This window comes from Stigmatopora nigra, chromosome 10 (assembly GCF_051989575.1).
Source record: "Stigmatopora nigra isolate UIUO_SnigA chromosome 10, RoL_Snig_1.1, whole genome shotgun sequence".
Classification (NCBI taxonomy): domain Eukaryota; kingdom Metazoa; phylum Chordata; class Actinopteri; order Syngnathiformes; family Syngnathidae; genus Stigmatopora; species Stigmatopora nigra.
The window spans coordinates 5,637,735-5,662,272 of NC_135517.1; the positions used below are offsets into that span (position 1 = coordinate 5,637,735).

Genomic DNA, 24,538 nt, shown 5'->3' on the forward strand with positions numbered 1-24,538 from the left:
CACCACAGAAAGCTAGGAAAAGGTTTTATGTTGAACAAAATCACCCAGAACACAATTTAATCCCAAGAGTAAAATAAAATGGCAACTATCATGTCAAACAGGGCATGCTCTGGTCCTTGAGATTGCCTATCCAGTCTGTTTTCCATATCTCCCTCCTCTACCACACCTGAATCAGATGATCAACTAATGAGGAAGTTGTCCAGAAGCTTGATACCGATCCAGATTATTAGATTCAGATGTGAAACAAAACAACACAACTAATAATAAAATATACAAGGTAGGTGATTGAAAACAACTTTTTCCAACTTTTGTAGCATTTTGTTAGTGTGTTTGAGGACAGGATCAATGGTGACAATTTCCCCTTGTTGTATTCTTTAATCAAAGTTTTGTGCAATGATAACTGTTGCAAAAACTCTACAGACTTGAGATATTATATCCTCTTTCTATGGTACATTGTTATTTGTACAAGTCAGCATTTTAAGAGCATATATGCAATGGCTCAAATGTACTTCTTTATTATTCATCCTGGTCAGACGGATGATCAAGAACACAAAGCATAAACAAACTCTTCTAAAAAGGACACCATGTGCATTGTAGAACAAGCTTCATTGATGTGCTAATATCAAGTTTCTAGTACAAAATCAACAACACAGACTCAGCACAAATCCTGCAAATGTTTTAAGTGCATTACATCATTGCAGAAAGTCTACTCATTTGACCATTTACATATAATTATTATTGTTTTTTTTTTAACAATATTGATATAAGATTGCTATTTTCTTTATTTACTATGTAAAGATTATAGGAATGATGTGTGGTTAATCCTTTACAAAGTGCCAAAATTCTGGAGCATACTTTTAGCAAACGCACACAATATAATTGTACTTGATCAAAAAGGCTCAAAAGTAGCAGTCCACTGATGCCTATTACATTGAAATGATTAAAAATGTGTGTACATTAATTTGAACACATTAATGCATTAGGTCAGAAGCGTCAAAGTTATTTTTTTGCAGTCCACATTCTCTAAAGTTATGGTTTTCCAACGGAAGGCTATCACCACTACCAATCCATTTAAATGTATGATTGCCTCATATAATTACTTATAGAACATGAATGAGTGGTATCTGGTTTTGAAATCAGATGACTGATACTGTTTTTAATCGTGAACAAACTGCAGTTTTATGGGCTTTTTAAAAATTCCTAAATCATCATGTCATTTACTAGTCATGATCATGTCCGATCCTCAATCTCAAAACTGTAATATTCCATTCAGGTCCCATCTATATAAAGATAACCAGTACAGTATTTCTTACTAAACTGGATTTAATCTGCAGCATCCTAATTACTCCGAGCAAATCCAGTCAGCTTCATTAAACGCACCATACCTACATACAAGCTACCTTCAATTGAATCAGTGCAGCCCAAATAGTAAAAAAAATAAAATAAAAAAAAACTAAATTAAACCTAGTGGTGTGCTATTCCCTTGCCTCACACTGGCAAAGGCAGAAAATCCCAAACAGAAAACAAGTAAAGTCTTTGACATAGTCCATATTATTGGTGACCACAAGGATTTCCAGTGCATCCCTTTTAAAATTCAGAATCTATGCTAAGAAAGTGCATTAACTGTTTTAAAAGTCAAGATGTGGGTGAAGATTTGATAAGAACCCACAGCCGGAAAAACACTAACGACAGTTTTGTCATTTAGTTTGAGTGAAGACGATTGGACGCGATTCTCTAATAATAATAGGCTTGCGTCTGACCAATGTTTCTTCTACATGTTACCCTGTTTGTCTGAGGAGGAGGAGGAAGTGGACGGTGAAGGTGAAGGAGCTTTGGGGAAAACCCTGTCAGTGGGAGTCATACCCGGACTGCCGAGACCTGACGAACTGGAGCTGCTTGAACGGTGCGGTCCTTGGCCCTGCGTGAGTACAGGAGCCGGCCGGACTGGTCTGACGGGGGGTGGCCTGACGGGTGCGTTGGGCCTACGTACGGCTAGGGCGGGTTTAAACGTAGTCATGGTTTCGGAGGAGGAGCTACTGCTGGTCCGCCGTTGGACTGCCTCGGGATCTCGGATGACCATGGTATGTAGGGGGCTTCCGGGTACGTCATGGCTGCTGACTGGGTGTTTCAGAGGCTCCAGTGTGTCCAGGACCACATCGGGAGCATGTTTGACCACATTCTGTCGCTCCAGCTCAGATAACTCATTGAGGGCAGTGTTCATTGTTTTCTCTATGTCCTGAAAAAGAAAAGAAAGGGATACAAGGTAGTGTTAGCATGAATAATGGTTTTACTTCGGGAAATCTTCTGTTGTGACTAGTTTTCTTTATCAGCACTTACCTCAGCAAGAGCTTCTGCCTCAAATGTCTTATGATCACCCACATTTGCATGCCGAGTTGTGCCGGGAGATGACCGCTGAGGAGGGTGTCCGGTAGCCCCAAAGGTGGCGAGTCGACGCTTTTCTGGACTGTCCGTGGGACCCCTGCTCAAGGCTATTTTGTGAGGGCTGCAGGGTCGAGGGGCCACCCTTGGTGGTCCGTCGGTGGAACTGGTAGGGCTGTGGCTGCTGCCGTTCCTGTGACGTTGCAATGGAGCGCCATCTGAACGTACTCTAGGCCTAGAAGGATGCGGTTAACATTACTTGAATGTTCCAGTTACGTGGCAGTTGGATCGCATTCGAGCATTTGTCAGAATGTGATCTACCTTGACAGTGGGGCCCCATAGCGGCGTTCCAAAGGGTGTTCTGAAAAAGATTGATGCTCATGCCTGGATGAAGAACGTTCCTCATGGTATCCACTGCTGGTTTCACTGTCAGTCCTCGGAATACTCTCCAAAAATGCGTCATCTCTAGAGATTTTACAATATATGTTTTGTTTCTGTACTGCTTTGATTGGGACATTTATAAAAGACATTCTCCTCTAATTTAAGAGGAAAGTATTTTACATACATGTCCTGCACCACGATGTATTGGTGTGGAATGAGGCCATCTACACCGTTATGTCGGCCCTCCCACCAGTCATCAGAAGCTCGTAGGTAGAGCAAAAGTGAGGCGCCTTTCTTGAAAGAAAGCTCCCGGGGACTTCGACCCATGTAGTCAAATTTTGCAATGGCTTCTATCTGCTCCAGTTCTGACAAAAGAAATGAAGTTCAACCCAGTGAGATTAAATGGTTGACAATCTAAGCTATATATTGAATGTAGCTGCAGTTTACCATCATCACTAGTGTTTGGCCCTGTGCCGTTGTCCACCTCATCAAGAGCGCCGGCATCACTGTGTGGACTCTCACTTTGAGAAAAAAAGATACACAATAATTTTTTGTAGTTGGAAATTGTGCAACATCTGTGTTGTAAAGTAACTACATTCAAAGTTTTGAAAGCAAAGAACACAACATTTAATGCATGAAATGTCTGATTTTATATTCATTGATAAAATATTTGCAGCATTAAAGAAGTTCAAATTGAAGATTTTGAAGAAATTTTCTAAATGAGCATTAAAAAGACTGAAATTAGAATTATTTAACTGGCAAAGGCGGTTGTCACTATAAGTACTTCTATTATAAACTCTCTGAAAACAATCAAAGTATGGCTTCATTTTTAGCATTATATAATTGATTGCCGAACGCTGGGCACATAGCTTTGAACTCACCAGTATTCCTCGCCTCCAGCCATGCATTTCTCATACGCAGGTCCCTCCATTTCACGCTGGGCTGGAAATATGGCCTCTTGGTGGATTATAATGGTCTTAATGACCTCGTTAACATGTGCCTGACAGGCCACAGGATCCTGATCCTCAGGTATGGGCATCAGTGTGGGTCCAAAACAAATGGCCAGGTTATAAGGGTCCATCATGTTTTCATCACTGTACTGGGATAGACTGGAGGGACAGAGGCAATTAGTGGGCATTGCAGAGCTGCCACTTATTTATGAAGGAAGACACTTGCTGTGGGGCCACTCACTGATTCAGAAAGGCAAAAAGGTATCTCATTACGATGACCACAGGCTGTGGGAGAGTTGCAACAATCTGTTGAAGGTGATGAGCTCTGTCAGAACCAAAGTCTAACTCTAAAAAAAGACAACAAGAAGTAAAGTCACTGACCATAGTACTTCACAAGTATAACAGCAATGAGTGAATGGTTAGTAGGACTTTTTCCAACCTTGTTGACTGCAGTAATGTAGCTACTTGCTAGTACTACTTTTACAGTAGTACTTCAGACTGAACATATGCTGATTATGAAATTATGAAATACAATTTTTCCTGGGGTTCACCGATTTCTGGGGTGCCAGACCAGTTGAACTGCCAATCCTAATTTAACTCTACTCTATGTACCTTTAACTTTCCAATCATTTTTATTCTGTGACTGACTGCAGTGAGCGCACCATGTCACTCATTTTGTTCTTCTTGGTGGAGACACACACTAAAATTGCTGCTCCTCCAATAATTGTGGACAGCATGAAATTTGGTTACTATATCCCTGGGATGTATATTGATTTGCACTCTGTAGATGTCAGCCAGGCAGCTGGAGTAGTCTGGCCCAATATGGAAATTGTGTTGCAATGGTAGAGTAGTTGCCAGTGAGCTGTAGAGCACACAGAAAGACTAACAACCACTTTCACACACAATCACATCGGCAACTAGCTGGAATCGATCGGATCCTTGGCCACACTCAGGCAATTGAACCACTACCCCATCGGGTGAGCTATCAGTGTCATGAGTTATTTTTGGAGTCTACTCTCTGGAACCTGCAATATGATTGGCCAGTGCAAAGCAGTCTCTATTAGGCTAATGAGCAGAGCAGCATGGCAGAAATGGGTAAGGTTTAGAATGATAGGGGACTGTGGAGTTACCCAAATGCAAAGGGAAAAAGAAGGCATTAAAACCCCAATCATATCAATGTACTCTTTACTTACTCTCCCTCCTCTGTTAAGCTCTTTGCTCACTCCTTATGGCGTTATGGTTCACAAACAATGACTTGCTTCAGAGAGTAAGCCTAATATTTGACAAGTTTCCTATAAGAAGACTCACTTGTAGTGGATATGAGGTCGAGGAAATGTTCTTCAGGAAACAGCGGCTTCTCCAGGCCTCTGAAGTAGAGTTTAAGAACACCGGCCACAGAGTTTATATCATGGTCTGACTGATCGTCCACCAGTGGATCTTCTCCTAAAGACAAAATCAGGCATTCATCTTTATAGTCATCTCGGTAAAATAATTGTGAGAGGAATACTTCATCTATGCATTTATTATGACACTAAGATCTTCTTCATCAGGCACAGTGAGTTGGACATGCATTATAGATTTATATATGGCATTCTCGTAAGGTGAATGAAATGTTATCTGGTCTCAGTTGGCATAGACGAAAGGACTGGAACTGACCTCTTTCAAATGCATTTTTAATGTCATTGACTTCCACCTGGGATCCTGGGACTCGAAATATACCTTGCTGCTGAAGACCTGTGAATAAATAGACCCATTTGAGTACAGGTTTTAAAGAGATGGTTATGGAAAATATTTCCAGCCAAAAATAATGAACTCGATATTAGAACCTACCGTAAAGATTGATATATCGGACACAACTCTCAACCACCACTGGTATTGATTGACCTGAGTCCTGCAGTCGTATTGAAAGATTCATTATTAGTTTTGACTTGAATGATAAATGCAGATTAAAAAAAAACAATCAATCAAATATAGCATTTAAAGAGAATGACTATGAAATGCAATAAATCTTAATATTACATTATGTAAACATAAAGGAGTATCAACAGAAGAGGCCCAGAAGTGTAGCAAAAAATGGTGATGCAACCCAGCTAAAGGACAGAGTACCTGAGTCCTGGTTCGGACATTCCGTCTTCCCCTTGGCAGAGAGCAGTAAGGCACGTAGACAGTAAAAGAGAGGCAACAACCACAAACAAGTTAGTGAGGAAGACAGAACTCATACAGAGAAAACAAAAGCCAAGGTCTGGAAATGCCAAAGCATCGATTCAGTGCCTTATAATGGTGCGAATCATGGGGACAATGGGCTTAGTTGAGCTATATTGAAGTCAGAGAAGAATAATGTGCGCCTTAATTCAAATCCTGGAGCTACTCTTTTTGGCATTATACTGACAATTACCTCCAAGCCCCGGTCAAGTCACCAATGTCTGACTTGACAAAGAGACGACAACGGGGACAAGGCGAAGAGCAAGAGGGAAATCAGAGTGGGAGCGAGCCAAATGCTTGGGTAAAAGAGTGGCCAAAGGGTGAGGGAAAACAAAAACATCAACCCAAAAGGACCACGGCGAGACAGCGGAGCTTACAAACAGACAAAGAGCACACCATGGGCTCATACCTGGATGAAGGCCTCCATATTGCCATAAAACAGCTTATGCCTAAAAATGGAGCGAGGTCTAGACTTCCGGATTCTCTGAGGTTTAGGGGGAAGTATGGGGGGCCTGAGGAGAGGGTGGGGGGTTGCACTGTTGGTATGATGCTAAAAGAACATTTTTTTGCATTTACTAGAGCTTATGATTAGGCGCACCTAATAGTTGATCTCTTGTACAAAAGTTTACATTGACATTCATACAAAGGGATTCCAAATTTGCTATATAAATTGACTCACTATTGATACTGTTGTCACCAGACATCTTACCTTGTTGTTCCATATTCAGACCTCTCTCCTAAAAGAAAAGAAAGCACATAGGGAGTTAAATTATGATTCGCTGCTTTTCAAATGGTACAGTTGAGTGGCAGCCAAAATATGTGAGTCTGGCAGATGGAGACGGAAAGGGGTGTTATGAGAAAACAGGCATCTATTCAGGCGCACTCAATAGGGTGAACGCCATGGCTGCATTTGTCACGCCGCCAAGCACCGGCCATTCAGCTGTTGCCCCAGTAACGTACAAGAGCTTCCCCATGTCCCCTAGATAGCCTGACTGCTCTCATTTTAGAGTGCAAGCATATCCAGGGGCAGCATTGGGGTGTTGCTTCACAGGGGGTGAGTTCATAATACCGTGTACTCACGCTCATACTTTGATCAGTCGCTTAGAAAGAATAGCTTAAGCAGTCTATCATGTGTAAATGAACCAAAATCCTGCTTTATATCTCACAATTGTAACCATTCAGCAGATGACATGTACAATTTTGCAGTCACAGCATCCTGTCAATTCTTATTTGGGTATAAGATCAGGCCAATGTAAAAGAGTGAACCCTCATGCGGATTTAATTAAATTTTCTGCTAGAGTTAGAATCTAGGTTTGCAACCATCCATATAAGAGTGAAATATGACCTTTTCACGTTAACCAATGGTGCAGGGGATAAGAAAGAGAAATATATGGAGACATTTTGAGCTCTGAAGGATAACATGCAAAATCCACACAGGATGGCTTCTAATTGACTCAACTATTTTATATTCTACTTCAGGAGTCAGGAACTTATGGCTAGCAAGCCATATATGTATTATATCTTTGATTAGAGACAGCATAACAATGTTAATAAAATAATTTAGATACTTATTGTACTTTAAAAGTGTTATTTTCATTTTAAAATCTGAGCATGATTGAAAGGTTAAGAAATTGACCAATGCGCATTACTAAGAATATCTAAATACAAAGAAAGAAGTTGAATGGAAACATTTGGGCATTGATGGAATTGGGGAATTCAGGAGCAATTTTATAGTGGTAGTTATTTAAGATTTAAAGGCATTTCATTGCTTACCTTCTCCCAATGTCTGCTTCAGAAGATCGTGCTTGGCCTGGAGCTTGACAATAAGATTACTTCCATTCAAGTACTCTTTGTATTTCTGTAAGGATAAAAGGTTGTTAGAAAAAACTAAAATGTATATTATACAGATTGTACCCAAATGGTAAATTTTCATATTCATAACTCACAGTAAAATAGAAGCCCTCTGTCTCTTGCTGATTGGCTCGTCTTTTAGAGATGTTGGCCTTGCTCATATAAGAGTCAGATGAGGCTGACTTGATGGACTCTGTGGACTGACTGTGCTGAAAGGCTTCGGACACATCAAAGTCTTCCACTGTGAGCATGTCCTGAAGGGTTTGCATGGTGGCGTCCAAAGTCTTCCTCACCTGACATACACACACACAGATAGACACAGATACATTTTGTATGATATAAAAGACCGTATCAGCTGCATTGTCCTGCTTTATGCATTTTTTTTGCGATAAATATGGCATATATGCGAGAAAAGATGGTATATATATTTTTTTCCCTTTCATTTATTCAGTTTAGGTAGGTAACGAGGGCTACTAGAACCAAGTAAACTGTGTGCAGTAGGCGGACGACAGCTTTATAGCTCATATCCAGTTAGAAAACAATATCTCACTTCTTCATTTTCAATCTTGAGCGTTGCCAGGCGAGTCTGAAGCTGCTGGTAGCGCATCAAGAGTTCTGTCTGGACAGGCTGCTGCGCGCTTACCTGGCACACCTAAACGTAAAGCGGAACACAAACTCTTTTGTGATGAATTGATAAGAAATAATAAACAAAAAAAAGTCTTGAGTTTGCCAACTTCCGCTCACCTCGTCCCCCATGTGTGGCTGATAGTCAAATCGTGTCGGTGGACAGAACATCTGACTGTGTGCATCCATGAATTTGTGCTTGTCTCCACGGAGGTCCATGGCATCCACCGCTCCTTCTAAAACGTCTAAACCTTCATGCCGAGACGTCTCTAGGCTGTATTCGGCTGACAGGTATGTTCTCAGGGTCCGCGTCAGGCTTGCATGGTACCCCAAGTCACAACACTGAGAACATGAATTTAAACTTAATAAATGTAATCTTATGCATTAATAAAAATCTTGTAGTATTTTTATACTCTGAGTGAGTGTACCTACATCTATCATATCAGATACATCGTGGATATAGTATTTTGCCACCAAAGCATTAGTGGCGGTCAGATTAAGAAGATAATCATTGCGGGCCTTCGTACACTTGAGTTTGTTTTCAGAATACTTGGCTTGTCTCTATGGGAAAGAGAAACATTTTTAAGTGTTTATAACGGGAAACATAATTCAATACAATTTGACAACTGCATTCAAAAGACTTAATACAATTCAACATTCAGTAGGATTAGAAAAGATATCATATGTATATGTTACAATATTTCAGATCTATTAATAACAAGTAAAATAAAAGGCATACTTTCTCTTTCATTTTTTCCATCTTCTTCACAGAGCTCCGTCGCTGTGGCCGTTCATCATGACCATATCGCATTAAGGCGGAGCTAATGTCATTGGCCTTGCCGATATGCTTCTCTTCCTGCTTCTCAGCTTCTTTGAGTTTGCCCTCGGCACTGATGCTCTCCGTGTGGTACATATGGTACGTCTTCATGACCTGTCACAACACACACACACACACACACACAGATTTCCGGTACTGTCAGGAGTACTGTCAAATGTTTGATGAAAGGGGCTTTGTGAGACAAATATCCAAAGAATGTTCATTTTGCGAGTGTGGAGTTTACATGTTCTCATGGGCCTACATGGGTTTTCTCCGGGTACTCCGGTTGCCTACACACATTCCAAAAACATGCATAGTAAGCTAATTGGGCACTCTAAATTTCCCTTAGGTATGAGTGTGAGCATGAATGGCTGTTTGTTTCCTTGTGCTCTGCGATTGGCTGCCCACCAATTCAGGGTGTCCCCTGCCTCTGGCCCGAAGGTAGCTGGGATAGGCTCCACCAACCCCCACGTGACCGTAGTGAGGATAAAGCAGTTTAGAAAAAGACATAAAAGAGAACAGAATATGCGCTTTTTGAATGCACATCAACGAACAGATGTGTCCGACCTTCAGCAGCTGCTCATTTTTGCTGCGGTTAGAACTGCGGAAAGCCACTCTCCTGTCCACCCCAGGGAGAAATTCACAATCGTTGAGTGCAAAGGTGTGTGACCTCAGGAGAAGTTAGAGGATGAACTGCTGATTAAGCAAGTCTGCCGTGTGCATTGTCAGGCCGGCCAGCTGTTTCACAGGTTGCGAGCTGACAATTAAGTGCAGGCAAGATGTAGCAACGGTGAAAGACTGGCATCTTAAATATATGCGCAAGGCCAGACAACCTGTTATGGATATTAACCAAAAAGGACAATAGGGCTTTATTTGTTTGACTCACTGTGTAGAGTTCATTGGTGACCTTCACAAGTTCTTCATGCATTTGTACACCGATGTCTTTGCTCTGTAAAAGACATTAGTAGTAGACTTTAGAAAGAGAGTGGGAAGATTTTTTTCGCTCAACCTTGATTTGAAAAACACTGCTCAAGTCATTTGGATGGAAGGTTAAAATAAAGGGAGTACATGAACATTTTAAAAGAGAAGGTTCAACATTGAGAGACGCTATGAAATTCATCTCCTAAGGACCACTTGACAAAAACAACAATCTTGTGTTTCCCCAAAAAACTAAACGTCAGCACAGTCACTCCATTTATTCCCATAGTAAACATCCAGATGATTCCAGTCCCACAGATGTAATGTATTAGCAGTGAAAGAGCACCATAATGGGTTTTTAATTTTCAACAACTTCTCAGGTTACACTAAACTGTTACAGAAGAAGACTGCCATCCTACGGGCTCTTACTAATGGCTGAATTTGTGCTAGCTGGCTGAAGGCCAACTAATGAAGGCTGAGATCGTGTCACTGCATACCCCCAAGAGGGCATAAATTATACCTGATTCCCTCTTCTGTCAACCAATAGTGATTTTAGATAGCTTGTACAGAATACTGCTCACAGCCCGGAACCACAGCCACTTTACTATCCTTACACAAAGTATACATTATGGTCATTTGTTATGACAGCATAACCAAGAGTGACCAAAAACCCAATTGCACTAATATTGATAACGAGATTCCTAAACAAGATCAAGATTTATCGCCTAGTATTATTTTTTCATAGGGTTGGAACGAATGAATTTGTTTTTAGTTCATTTTTATGAAAAACATTCGTTTGAGTTACGAGTAACTTGACATACGAGTCCATCACCCATTTCATTCCAAAGCTGACCTTTTTGAAAAGTCTGAGGACATCGTCGCCCACATGTGTCAGACGGACAATGACATTGTTGTTGTAGATGTCACTGAGTGTGGCATGGTCTCTGCTCTCCCGTCGGGTCTGATCCAGGACCAAGTACCAACAATTAATAGTGGACAAGAGATTTTGATCCTTCCTGAGAGAAAAAAAACACAAGAGAACATAGGAACAATTGGTAGCGGTAAAACTAATACTCAAGTAAAAATGATATCAATATATTTTTTAATTCATATGGAATTATTTTTGGCCAGCCAATCTAGCTTGTCCAAGAAGTCTACCATGCATGTCTTTTAAAAGTACTTCCGAGTACCCAGAGAAAATGTGTGTACGTGTGTGTGCAAACAGGTAACATGGGGTTGGCTCTTTGCTCCAGGGAGCATGTGAGTTTAATTATGTTCACACTGAAGACTTCATCTTTTTTTGTCTTTAGGGAGCATGCAACTGCTATTTCATAGTGTGGTGAGACACTGTTAGAAGCACTGCTATGAAATCTTAGTCTTCTAGTTTCTAGTTTTCTTACTAATATAACTCATCTGGCAGATGACTGGAAATGGGATTTCACACGTGACAGTGTGACACACTCTTGTGTACTAACAGACAAATAAATAACACAAGGTTTATTTTTGGACCGTGTCTTGCCTTTGTAAAGCATTTGACGAGTCATCTTTGAATTTCTGTCAAGTAATTTAACATCTTTGATCGTGCTAGGTGCCTCAAATTATAATAATTATGACAACAATGGCCAAAATGCAACTTAGGCTAGCTATGTTGAGTCAGTGGAGTAACTGAGAAGGAAATCAAAACAGATATTTATCATGATGATTATTTTAACTGATAGGTTTTGGGAAAAGGGGGTGGGATCACTGGGTGACAGGAGAAGTGAAGTGATGGAAATAGCTTCCAGGGGTCTCCCTTTTAATGAATGCTCCATTAATCAACATCCCAGAAATGACAGCTCCATGGCCATCTCTCCTTACCAGACTGATACAGATTTGGATTGACCACCAATGCCAATGAATGACCAACATTTGTAATGAGGCCAATGAATGGTCAGTCCAATAAAGATAGAAATTAGAGGATTGTAGTGTCTGCGTCTAGTGTAAAGTTGTTTGAGAATAAAAGATGAAATGACAAGCACAAATAGGAGATGAGGTTGGCGGGGGTTGGTACAGTGAGTAAAGAGCGTCTGACCTAGTTGGAAGGAACAAGGGAGCCTTAGGCCACATACTTCCTTGGCCCTGGCTGCATTTAGGGTCAATTCTTCTCTGTTTGTATCATTTTTTTAAAATAATTATTGTTCATCCCCTTATTCACTGCCAGCATCATCATGTTTAAACTATAATTATCCAAATATTTTTATGGATTTCCATTGTATAAGAGATGCATCACTTGTGTGACTGTATGGTTGAGAATAACAGTTAATTGCTTTCTAATTCAGAATATAAATGGCATGTATTTTCATGTTATTACTTGCTCTAATTTGGCCCAGACTTAAAATGTGCACGATGCAGATCTTTTAGGAACGAGGAAGGAACACTATGCAGAACCCCAGGATCAGATCCAGGATTACTCTATAAAAACTGTAGGACCAAATCCAGATATTGTGTCAAAATTTTGGTTAAGACAATTGTATGGAAATGATACTTTTGAACATGATTTACATTGAGAAGCAATCCAGATGACCTGAGAGTAACCTGACAGAGTATAGCTGACCAAGTACCTCTTAAACACTAACAAGAGCTCCGCAGTGTGGCCAACACACACTGCCTTATAAAACAATAACACCAAGTCCAACATGTGCTAGGACTCACTTGAAATGCTGGTGCTCTCGGGAAGTGCGAATCTTGGAAGAGTAGCGCTCTGCAAGTTTGTCTAAGCCTCTGGAGAACTCCAGTTGAAGCTCAGCCTTCCGGCGGAAAAAGTCTTGCAGGTCCTGAAGTAGCTGCAGTCGAGATTCTGACTGCTGCTCCAAACAACGGAACTGCTCCACCAGTTGGTTACGGATCTCTGTGTATAAAACAAGATCACACCAGTGGTGATACATGAAGGCCAGGATTCACTGTTATTATTTCACAGGAAACTATGTCAGGAAACTATCCAACTAGCACAAAAAATACATCCTAATTGGACAAATGAAGATGTCAAACAGAATTTGTCTTTTAAAAACATGTGTGTGCATATCTACACGTGTTGGTGTGGGCGCGTGCATTGTGACATGAATGTCTGTTTATTGCTGGAGACAGCAGAGAAAAATTAAACTGGGTCAGCATGTATTATGTTGTGAGGGTCTTCAGAAAGATTTGTCTTAAAAACAGAAAAAATGAAGAATTGTGATGTTTCATAGAAAATACAACATTGAACCGGAGTATATGTTGATTGTCCATTTGCTGACGCATGTCTACACATACAATGAACAAACCCCTATTGTACAGTTTGTGTGAATGAGAAATTAAAACAGTTGAGGGGCATTAAAAAGGTCAAAAGACGTTTGCCGTTTACAAAAAGGCATAAGATTACCTCACATATAAAAGAACTTTCTTTGTGGGGCATCAATGAAGAAAATAGGTTTTATTCTTCTGAAAATCTTTGGAAACTGTAGGACAAATTGTATTTGGAAATGCTTCTGGTCACGTGATTTAAGATGGGAGGGAGTGATACAAGAGGAATATGAACGAAGACAAAATATATATACGTGAGAGGAGATACAATCCTCGTGGTCCCCATGTAGTTGCTTGGTTACATGGCGCTTGAGGCATTGGAGCCAGAGAAAACCTCTCTCGGCCTTCCTCTCTTTTGACACGCGCACCAGTCGCTCGACGTGGCATTTGGTCAAGGACAAGGGGTGACTTACTCTGCTTAGAATGGCCCAATATAAAACCAGGACTACTATACTGAGCAACGAGGTAGCAATCACCTCCAAAATAGAAAAAAATGCTATTGTCTGGAAATTAACCATAACTTGTGGGATACTTCTGCAGACAGTGAGTGAATAAGGAGGGTGATTGAGATTGCTGTAATGGCACATTGTCATCAACTAGACATCAAATAGACTATTTGCATTCGCTCTCTTGCAGGCAGGTTATTTTTAGAAGCTAAACTGTTAGTAGGGACGGTGCAGTAGTGCACTGAATGCAATGAAAGATTCAAGCTTTCACTGACTGCGAATAATCACACGAGGATATGGGCATGTGTTTCGCATTTCAGCTTAATAAAAAAGCTGCTCTCTACATCACACGGAACAATAGGGTTCCCAAACTCAAGTTAAAATAAAGGTGCCCAAAAATGTCGGCCCAAAAATATACCCAGATGAGATCTTGTTGGCATTAATGTGACCCCACGAACAAAACTGAATTTGACACCCATGTGCAAAAGTTTTGTATTTGAATTTTTACATATTCTTTTATCTTGTACGTACATCTTGCTCTGTTGCTCAGTTTGCAAATATTAGCCCAAAGCTTCCATGATTTACTGGCTCCTGTGTTTGAACAATAGCCAGCAGCCCTTTTCGAGTACCAGTCCTGTGCTGTAAAACACAACTCAGGTAATACAAACATGCTCTTGTGCAATCATATTTAATTGCATGTCTTTACTTCTGCTGCACACCGAATAAAATGTCCCATATTGTCTTGAAGGCAAGGCTGCTAGTGCAAAAAAAATCCCAGATTTGAGGAGTCATTGTCGTGGGAGCCCGCCAAAGCTAGTGGCGCTCTCTGGGGCTGTGTCTGCAGTTAGCCATGGCTGGCTAGTCATATGTGTCCTAACCCAGACTGACATGTTGACATCATTTGGTTCGAATCAAGGCCATGAGCGTTTGAATGCACTCACAGTCGTGCAATGCTTTTTGGGCCTATATGTGCATGAGTACACGTGTTGTTCCCTTCATTAGAGTCCTTTAAATGTAGTCTGAGCAACTACTACAGGACAGGAAAATCCACATAGTACTGTACTGACTTTTCAAGCTGGTTTTATTTAAATGGTATGACAAAACAACACAACATCTGAAGTTCACATGCTGGAAATAAACACCCAGTTTCGCCATCATAAGTTTGCCCTGACATTTTAAGGACGTGTCACGTTGGCCAATTTTTTCTCATCAGAATGCTTATGCAGGTATTTATTTATACACTTCATTTAAGAAGGCTAAAAGGAGGTCTATATGAAAGATCAGTTTCAGATTAATTTAAAAATATATTATTAACAGAAAATCCTTGATTTCATTCTTGATAAATGTTTTTCCTTTAAGGTCATTCATTTTATTATTATAAACTGGAAACTTGTTTTCAGTTCAGTTTAAGGAAACTGCCATAATCAATTTCAGAAAAGTAGATGACTAACATGTTGTTCCATTTTAGAAATAAATATTACCTCATCGATGAAATATTTGGCAATATTCACACATTCAAGTTTAAGCGTGTGCAATTATTCGGTTGCAATAGTGTGTCACTCACACGGTGTTTGTGTGTGTGTGTGTGTATAAATGGTGTAGCTGCACTGCCAGTAAGTCAGCATTACTGAAGCATGAGTGTCAAATGATCCTACTCCATGCATCAAGTTGATCTAATCCCAGTTCCAAAATGATCTTAACAGTTTAAAGGCTTCTCGTGAAACGGAGGCAATCAAGCTTTCTAGACAAGGCTGTGATGGCATTCTAGTAGTCACCAAGGCCAAAGAGCAGATAACCATCATTTATAGGTACAAAGAGCTTTTGTTTAACAACTAACTTTAAGTTACCGTATTTACTCGCATAAAGGCCGCTTTTGTCGGACCAAAAAAAAAAATGATTACTGAATCCAGGGTTTGATTTATATGCGCATAAAAACACAACTTCCAAAAAACTCAAATTTGAGGGTGCCGTAACACGACATCATTCAAAATGTCACAGGTGAGTCCTCACTGTGTGGAGTTTGCATGTTCCCCGAGTTGGCCTCACATATTTGGAATCCTGGGTCGAATCCCGGTTGGTCCACCTGTGTGGAGTTTGCATTTTCTGCCCTGCGTGGGATTCCTCCGGGTACTCCGGTTTCCTCCCACATCCCAAAAACATTCTTGGCAGGCTGTTTGAATGGATGGTTGTCCGTTTCCTTGTGCTCTGCGATTGACTGGCTGCCCATTCAAGGTGTCCCTTCCATGGTCTCCATAGTTGGGTGGGATAGACTCCAACACCCCTGTGACACTAGAAATTGGAAAAATCTTGTCTTTCTGGGTTGTGCGTGAGACTCAGAGGCACCATAAAGGTTTTACGATGTCAATAGGTTGACCCTGCAACAGAGAATTGGCTGTATAGACTATGTCAACAACAGTTTCTTTAAAGTGCTCCATTTGTGATGAACAAAGAACAACAATTAGGGAAAAACATTCTTGATTAATAGACTGTGACAATCTGCTGAGAAAGGACATTGGGAGGACGATGCACCGTCTGCTGTAGAAAAAAAAACTTCCAAGTTCTCTGCATTCACATCCTGCAATGTTAGCTCTTTTCCTTCTAACCCACACATTTAGCCACAGAAAGGAAAATCCTTTCATGGTTTATAATTGATGCAGACACCATCCATTATTGATGGACTTTCCCAACTGTTTGCTGGATGACCTTTCCGAGGTTCTCTTGAAACAAGATCTTTCTTTTTGTCCCTCTCCATTATCATTAGTATTGTCTATAATATATGAGATGGATGACAGATTTTAGGGAAGATGGGAGTTATTTCTGTTTTCTTCCCAGTTGGGTGTATACAGCTTAAAAGCTGCAGTTTTGAAAGTCATCTGCAGAAGCTTCTCATTGCATGCTGAATGTCTCCTCTAAAGGAACCGGTTTGGTCAAGTCTCATCCAAAGTGTACCGCCAAATAGATCCTAAAGAGGGGGTTCATTTCCATAGGGATCCGTTTAGAAGAGGCTACTGTATGCAGTCAGAGTCACACCCACCCATCAGCATTGGACATACAGCTACTGACCGAGAGATAGTCATTAAGCATGATGTAAAGTTGCATAATTGAACCAAATAGGCACGTACCTTTCACTTGGCTCTCATAGTCAGCTATGATCTCTTTGTCTTTCTTCACTTTGGCCTGCGTTGACATGGTTGGAAAGAGGCTGGGCGAGGCGAGAAGAGACTGCGCCTTTACTCCGTCTGCAGTCGCTGCGTTTCTGAGTCGGCGATCAAAGATCCGTCATTGCCGACTCAAGTTGCGATAATGCAAAGACGCGACTGCGGCCCCAGGTTGTGCTATGTCCTGCTGCGTTTCTGCTCTTCTGCGATCGTGCAGCGTTCAATGCGACGTCGAATTGGAAGCGCACTGGCAGTCTAGACCACTCCTCCCTGCAAGGACTCCTCCACAACAACTCCACAAAGGCGAGTCACGTTTGACTCGCGTTTCAGAGTCGAAGGCGAGAGGGAGGGTGGAAATCCTAAGTCTCTCTGTTTCTGTCTCTCTCTCTCTCGTTCCCCTTTCTCTCTTTCTGTCTCTCTATCATGTCCCTTCTCTTTCTCTCTCGTCCTCCTCTCTCTCTTTCTCCTTTTCTCTCGACCCACTCTCTCGCTCCCCCCTCTCTCTCTCACTCCCTCTCCCTTTCTCATTTTATCTCTCTCATTCTCTCTCACCCCTCTCTCATTTTATCTCTCACATTCTCTTTCTTTTTATCTCTCTCGTTCTCTCTCATTTTATCTCTCTCATTCTCTCTCACTCCCTCTCTCTCTCTCTCTCTCATTTTATCTCTCACATTCTCTCTCTTTTTATCCCTCTCATTCTCATTTCTCTCTCGCTCATTCTCTCTCTCATTTTCTCTCTCTCTCTCGCTCACTCTCTCATTTTCTCTCTCGTTCTCTCTCATTTTCTCTCGCCCAATCTCTCTTATTCTCTCATTTACTCTCATACTCTCCCACTCTCTCACTTAGATTTTGAAGTGCGTTACTACCCTCTGCTGGTGCAGTGTACAGTACACAACACTAACCATTTTGTGGACAGAACTGCAATAAAACCTAAATTAATTTACCAGCAGCATCATTTAAACAGATATTGTCATTTAAACATAGGTTATAAAATATTATTAGTCACTCCCATTATGCTTGGAAGGTGAGTAGAAACAAAAACAGTCTTCCTTGGATACAGTTTAGAATTAAGATTCCCCGAGGGGCCATTCAGTGTGTCATCAAGTATTTACTACCTTCTCATCTACACTGTGAAATCCTAAATATAGTCTGTTTCACTACGTTATTGGCTTACGTCACAGAATCTGATGAATGACATTATCCTGAAAATATGCATGTCACAACATCTACCCTTGTGAGTGTATAACATGATACTACTATTCATAATGATGGTGATGTCCATGCATACAAGGGAAAAATGACTTTAAAAGCATGGACAATTTTGATATAACATAACAGAAGATAAACACTGGTAATGTTTTTGACAGAAGTAAACATTGATCAATACCGGACATGCAAACTCCATACAGTGAGGACCAACTGCATTTGAACTCTTAACACCATAACTTTATGTATTGATTTATTAATTTATTCATCAGTGATTCTACTATGTCACCTTAATGGAGTTTGTCGTTTTTTCTACTGTTATTGTGCAAGACTTGTCTCTGTCATCAGCCACACCTTTCCACACCCTCTGACGAGAAAGAAACCCAGCTTGAGAGCACATATAGTTCAGTTGCCTCTGACTATGGAGTAAAGTATCCCTGAGGAAGGACATAATAACACTTGACAGAAATGTTATGGGTGCCATTTACACTTTTTTTATGTGTATTAATAACAATTATCTTTTACTACCCTCGCTGCAGGTAAGTCACTAATTCTTAAATGTATTATTTTACTGTACATCCTTGCTAATTTTGTGATATATGAACTTCTGAAACAGGTTACAACATGTTGTAGGACAGGACAAATGATTAATGGCTGTTTTTCTTATACACGATTCCATTTTTTCTGTCTTTCTCTCGTTTGAGACAGGCGGGTTAATGAGCCTCCTTTGGACAAAGGTCGCATCCCATGGCTGGGACACGCACTTGCAGTCCAAAAGGATCTGGCAAAGTTTTTTTCACGGATGAAGGAGAAGCATGGGGATGTGTTTACGGTAACTTCCTCTATTCATCAAGTCTCGGGCTTGCACAATCCGGTTTATTACAAGACCAGGCAAACAAATTAATCTTGCTATAACAAAGAAATGCTAATGACGTTTTATTATCTTTGTGACTGAACAATGAATATTTTTCAGAGCAGAGTGCAGATGAAGCACAATTAATTTATTCAATTTGCTATCCCAAAAAACTAAAACAATACAAAGCAAGACTTTCCTTTCCTTTGTATACAAGCATCATAATCAACAATAAAACATTGAATCATATTAGGTCATACCAAAACAAAGTGTTAAATAAAACAATCATTATTTTAGGAGGCTGTAAAACACTATGGACATTAGCTGTTAAATTTCCACACCCACGGAACACAACTCAAAATAGTGGATTCCATGTAGAATAACTGTTTGTTTGTATTAAGATCCTTCTCGTAATAAGAATCAATATGCAAGAAATGTGATTCAATGAAAATATGCTTTCAGGTGTGTCTTGCGGGCCAATACGTGACTGTCCTGCTAGATCCGCACTCTTTTGATGAAGTGTTAAACGATGATATCCATCTGGATTTCAGCCACAGCAGACAGCAGCTGGTAAAAAGAGTTTTCGGCTTGCAGCTGCCAGGCATGGAACCCACCGCGGAGAGGACATTTGTGGAAGCGTAGGCACTAATTCACTCAATAGGAATGACATAGCACTTGTAATCACAATGAGTCACATTCGGTTTGATGTTGTGCCTGCAGACATTTTCGAGGTGTCCGTCTGTTTGAGATGGATCATTTAATCAGCACTCACCTTCAGGAGATCCTCTTACAAGATCTTTTCAGCCACTCAGAATGGACACAAGAAGGACTCTTCAGCCTATGTTACAGACTCCTGTTCAGGTACCCTCACCTCTAATAGATAAAGACTGAATGACCGTAGAACTTAACCCTGTTAGAATCCTTAATTACTCAAATCTTAATCTAAGTAATAGATATTTAAATACAAGGAGGGTATTAACCAACAGACAATACAAAAATATTGACAGGGATACTGTTTATTATTGCCAGAAAAAAAAGTATATGGGAAAATTGAATGGTGAAAGATGATGTTCTCATCTCATCTAATTTTCTGAACCGGTTTAACTTCACTGGGATTGCTAAGGGTGCTGGAGCCTATCCCAGCTGACCAGCGGGCTACAGGAGGCACAAGGAGAAAAACAATTCACATTTATGTTCATACTTAGGGGCAATTCAGTGTCAAAACAGCCAACCATGTATGTTTTGGAATGTGGGACCTGGATTCAAACCCAGGGCCCCAGGACTGTTAGACCAATGTGCTAACCACTAAACCACCAGGTCTCCCCACCTTCTGATTGCTTCAGTTAAATGGGGTATCAAAATCAAGTCAAGCTCACGTACAATTAAAAACACTTAGTGTATCTACTACCCTAAATGCTAATAATTTAATACTACTACGACTATGAATATTTGAACATTGCCATATTTTACATATTGTATTGAGCAGCTTAAAATGCACACAATTTTTAGATGCTGTCAATTTCATTTCTTCTTCTGTGGTTACCTTTTACCTGAGGACAAAACAGGCCAACTCACACTTAATGTGTTGCTGTGTCTGTTGTTGTGCACAGAGCCAGCTATCTAACCCTGTTTGAGAGTACAAAGAACGTTGCTGCAGTCTACAAAGAATTCCGCAACTTTGACCATCTTATTACTAAACTGGCTCGCCGTTCACTTAAAGGAGGTGTGCTTCACAAAAATCCATCACTATTTGGTTCGTTTAATGTTGTAGCAGTGTTTTAACGTTGAACGTGTGTGACAGAGGAGAGCCAGAAAGTAAACTTGTCACGGGAGCGACTATGGGAACTGCTGTCATTGAACAACAAGCACAGTGGAAACTCCAGTTGGAAATCCTGGCAGCGCAGCTACCAGTGCTTCCTCCAGGAACATGGAGTAGATGCTGAGATGCAGAAGAAGGCTCTTTTGCTGCAGCTCTGGACAACACAGGTAAATTTTTGGGGATATTTATTGATCTCAGGTCACTTCATAGAATAAATGAACGCATAAATCATTGATTGACACATGCCACACCCAAATAGCTTGGAAGAGTCCTATTTGGGTTTAGCAAACAATGGAAAAGATTCCCAGGTGGCAGTTTGTGTAAGTACATGCCTGAACTTGTACATTTGTCGTAATACTGTTTTGGACCGTGAGAAACTCTGTCTTCTTTCTAGAACACACAAATTTATATTAACTGTCATATATGATTTCTCCCCAACATTTAACATACTTGATACTTTTTGCTGAATTTTCTTATGTATGTTAATCCTTTTTCGTATATGCATTGGCCAGCGACCATTGTGAGAATAAGCTCTTCAGAAAATGAATGAATATTCCTATGTATTCAAGTAAGATTTAAAAATAAGACTAATAGTGCCATTTTTTTTCTGTTATAGAATAATTCACAGCTTTTTGCTCATTAGTAATATGTACTGTTCCCATCAGTGTCTTAAACACTGCAAGTGTAGACAAAGTGCTTTACATCAAGAGTGGAGTGCTTTAGTGCTTACTAAACTACCGGCAGAGGGTGGTAGTAATCTTAAATTGTGCTCACATGCAGAACACGTTTGAAAGCCCATTGGGACAATGACGTTTTGCAGTGTGAGAAGAGACCCTCAGAAGTCACTTGCAGATTGTGGAGCTCTGTCGTGATCTCTAGATTAGATATTTAAAGAAAATAGACGCTGTAATATTAATCATCTCCATGTTTGTTGGGTTTGTGTTTAATTCCCGAGCACACTGTTTGGTTGAAAAGTGGCGCAGTCCTCACGGATAGTACACTGAGAGGCTAAATGGTGTCTTGAAATTTGTCGCAGAAAGAAATAAGTGTGCACAGTGCTTGAAAAGCTGAATAGTTGTATTTTGTTAGTAAGGGCGATCTTAACTGTTGTACAATCAATCACAAAACAGTAAGCGCTGAAGTTAATTCATCTCTGTCATCAGGGAGACATTTTCAGGCCAGGGGTCAGACTTTTAATCAGGCCCAACCCTGCACCGGCACCCCAAACACACATACATACACACACAATACGCATGCACATTGTGATTTTTGCAAACTCTTAGTAAATTTGCTCTTCAATATAAACAGAATAGACACTACAAAATCATCTTTCACCTGAATGTCATTATACAGACACATACCAAAACACACACACACTACAGGGATTCACATTCATTGGAAAGCACGTTTTTATTCCTACAATGATAAATTATTTAGGAACATGAGTTTTTATCGTGATCATAAATATTTCAGTGCAGAACACAAGCAGTCTAGGTCCGTACTTCTCCAGCTTTTTCGGCAAAAGACCACACAAAAACATGTGAATTACTATTTATGAGCAATAAAGAGAAAAACACATTGAGACTCAGGAGTTACGTAAATCCAATTTCATCACTCCCAATTTTTATCCGTAAATGGAGCATTTAATAACCTTATCTTGTTTAAATTAAAAAAAAAAGTCAACGTTGGCAGTCATACCATGAAAAATAAAACAAGCCTTTTGCTGTTATACTCCTCTTCCCACTTGAATTCCTCTTGTGTCACTGCTGGTGGGATCAGGTGGCCATCACTTGAGGCTATAAAAGCAGGGGTGGGGGACAAAATGCTGAAACTTGTGGCCATTGGGATTGGCTGTCAATGCTAAGATGTGCAGAGGTAAAAAAGGAACAGCTCTGTTAACCCTGAGCTATTACTACTTGACAGAATTGGTTCTCTCCCCTCCAGAAGCTGTCAGCAGTATAAGATGAGTCTCATTACTCCATTAGGTTCACTTGTGTGGTCCTTCCAAAGTTTTTTATAACAACCAATTCATTGTCTTTTATTTTTCAGTGCAATGCTGGACCAGCAGCTTTTTGGCTACTTGGGTTCCTTCTCACTCATCCTAAAGCTATGAAGGAGGTCCAGTCAGAAATAAAAAGCCTTTCTCTTGAAGACATCTCCTACAAACACTTACCTTCCATGACTCAAATGAAGAAGACATGCTGTACACCTGTCCTAGGTACGTGAGAGTTCCATTTAATTCCTCCTGAATGGAAAATAAAATGTAGATATTTCATATTATATTATTTCAGTCAACTAACTGTCTCATGATCCTACAGACAGTGTTCTGAAAGAGACACTGCGACTCACCGCTGCTGTGATGATAAGCAGAGATGTGGTTCGAGACAAAGTCCTGCACATGGCCAACGGGCAAAAGTACAGCCTCAGACGTGGGGATAAAGTGTGTATCTTTCCCTTCCTGAGCCCTCAAATGGACTCACAGATACACCAAGAACCACATGTAATGTGTACTAAGATAATATATTACATTATGAAAAATAACGTCGTGCTTGAAACAAATTTGATGGTATAGTGACTTAACTGGGTGTAAATGCCCCTTGCAGATGATTACATAGCTGCATTTATCTCAGTTTGTCAAAGTATAAAATTTACTAATAGTAATAAAATCCCTCCATTCATTCATTTATTATAATCATTCATTTCTACTACTGCTACTAATAATAATAATAAGATTATTCCTGTTATCATATCTGTGACAGACCTTCAAGTATGATCGCTTCTTAAATGAAGACCTGACAGCTCGGCGTGATTTCTACAAGGATGGCAGAAAACTGAAGTACTTTACAATGCCCTGGGGTGCAGGGAGCAACGTCTGCGTGGGGAAAGACTTTGCAGTGACAATGATTAAAAAGTGAGTGTTTTCAGATCCCTATCTTTCTGTAATGTACATACAGCATATTAAGGAGGGGAAGAATGGTCGTACGCAGTATCATCTGCAGAGAGTTCACAATCCTTTTCTTACTTAGCGTCTGATTTTTACACTTTTCTTACCCAGATTTGTGATCTTGATGCTGACCCATGTGGACTTCAAAATGTGTGACCCGGGAGCTCAATTGCCACCCATCAATCCGACCCGTTACGGTTTTGGGATTGTCCAGCCTGATGGAGATCTACAAGTCTATTACAGACATAAAAGAATAACTTAAACTTAATTTAATCAATGTGTATTTTATTTGTGTATTTGTTAATTTATTCTTCAATTATTCTTGTACATACAGATTTTGTGTTTTATATTGCATCATGGCTGAATTTGAAGGCATGTTTGACCTATTATTGACTTATATTGTAAAAAAAGAAAACCTCAATATTTTATAAAAATGAATTGATTCTCTATAACAAGTCTATTTCTCACACAGCATCACCACATTTGAGAAATTATGTTTCCACCTTCTACTGTGGGGTGAGTGGTAAGCGCATCGGCATCACAGTGGGAGAACTGGGCTCAAATGCAGCTCGGTCCACCTGTGTGGAGGTTAAATGTTCTTCCTGGGCCTGCGTGGGTTTTCTCTTGGTATTCCGGTTTCCTCCCACATTCGAAAGACAGTCTGATTGGACA

The 24,538-nt window shown here is 40.3% G+C and overlaps 2 protein-coding genes across 5 annotated transcripts; one reads left to right on the forward strand and one right to left on the reverse strand.

Annotated features, from left to right (window-relative positions):
• The first annotated feature begins 122 nt into the window (after window positions 1–122).
• On the forward strand, window positions 123–24,307 carry ptgis (prostaglandin I2 (prostacyclin) synthase). 3 transcript variants are annotated; one of them, XM_077725387.1, is made up of 12 exons: window positions 123–277; window positions 1,800–1,922; window positions 9,159–9,303; window positions 18,959–19,082; window positions 19,655–19,741; window positions 19,824–19,964; window positions 20,714–20,826; window positions 20,905–21,089; window positions 22,972–23,140; window positions 23,241–23,422; window positions 23,682–23,833; window positions 23,978–24,307. In XM_077725387.1, exons 4-12 carry the CDS (start codon window positions 19,066–19,068, stop codon window positions 24,126–24,128), a joined length of 1,197 nt encoding a protein of 398 aa, XP_077581513.1. In that variant the 5' UTR covers window positions 123–277; window positions 1,800–1,922; window positions 9,159–9,303; window positions 18,959–19,065; the 3' UTR covers window positions 24,129–24,307. The 3 variants fall into 3 exon arrangements, with proteins under 3 accessions (XP_077581513.1, XP_077581512.1, XP_077581511.1); XM_077725386.1 differs by lacking the exons at window positions 123–277; window positions 1,800–1,922; window positions 9,159–9,303 and adding an exon at window positions 18,625–18,789; XM_077725385.1 differs by lacking the exons at window positions 123–277; window positions 1,800–1,922; window positions 9,159–9,303 and adding an exon at window positions 18,625–18,789 and having other exon boundaries at window positions 19,566–19,741; window positions 23,978–24,303.
• LOC144202562 (SLIT-ROBO Rho GTPase-activating protein 3-like) lies at window positions 489–17,556 on the reverse strand. 2 transcript variants are annotated; one of them, XM_077725383.1, is made up of 22 exons: window positions 17,009–17,556; window positions 12,814–13,009; window positions 10,976–11,138; window positions 10,091–10,153; window positions 9,127–9,318; window positions 8,820–8,948; window positions 8,508–8,729; window positions 8,314–8,415; window positions 7,859–8,056; window positions 7,686–7,770; window positions 6,622–6,649; window positions 6,322–6,424; window positions 5,541–5,601; window positions 5,367–5,444; window positions 5,019–5,153; window positions 3,952–4,057; window positions 3,642–3,869; window positions 3,208–3,281; window positions 2,945–3,125; window positions 2,701–2,844; window positions 2,338–2,614; window positions 489–2,236 (listed from the first exon to the last, which is right to left on the reverse strand). In XM_077725383.1, exons 1-22 carry the CDS (start codon window positions 17,073–17,075, stop codon window positions 1,772–1,774), a joined length of 3,297 nt encoding a protein of 1,098 aa, XP_077581509.1. In that variant the 5' UTR covers window positions 17,076–17,556; the 3' UTR covers window positions 489–1,771. The 2 variants fall into 2 exon arrangements, with proteins under 2 accessions (XP_077581509.1, XP_077581510.1); XM_077725384.1 differs by lacking the exon at window positions 6,322–6,424 and adding an exon at window positions 5,817–5,847 and having other exon boundaries at window positions 17,009–17,555.
• Window positions 24,308–24,538: the final 231 nt, after the last annotated feature.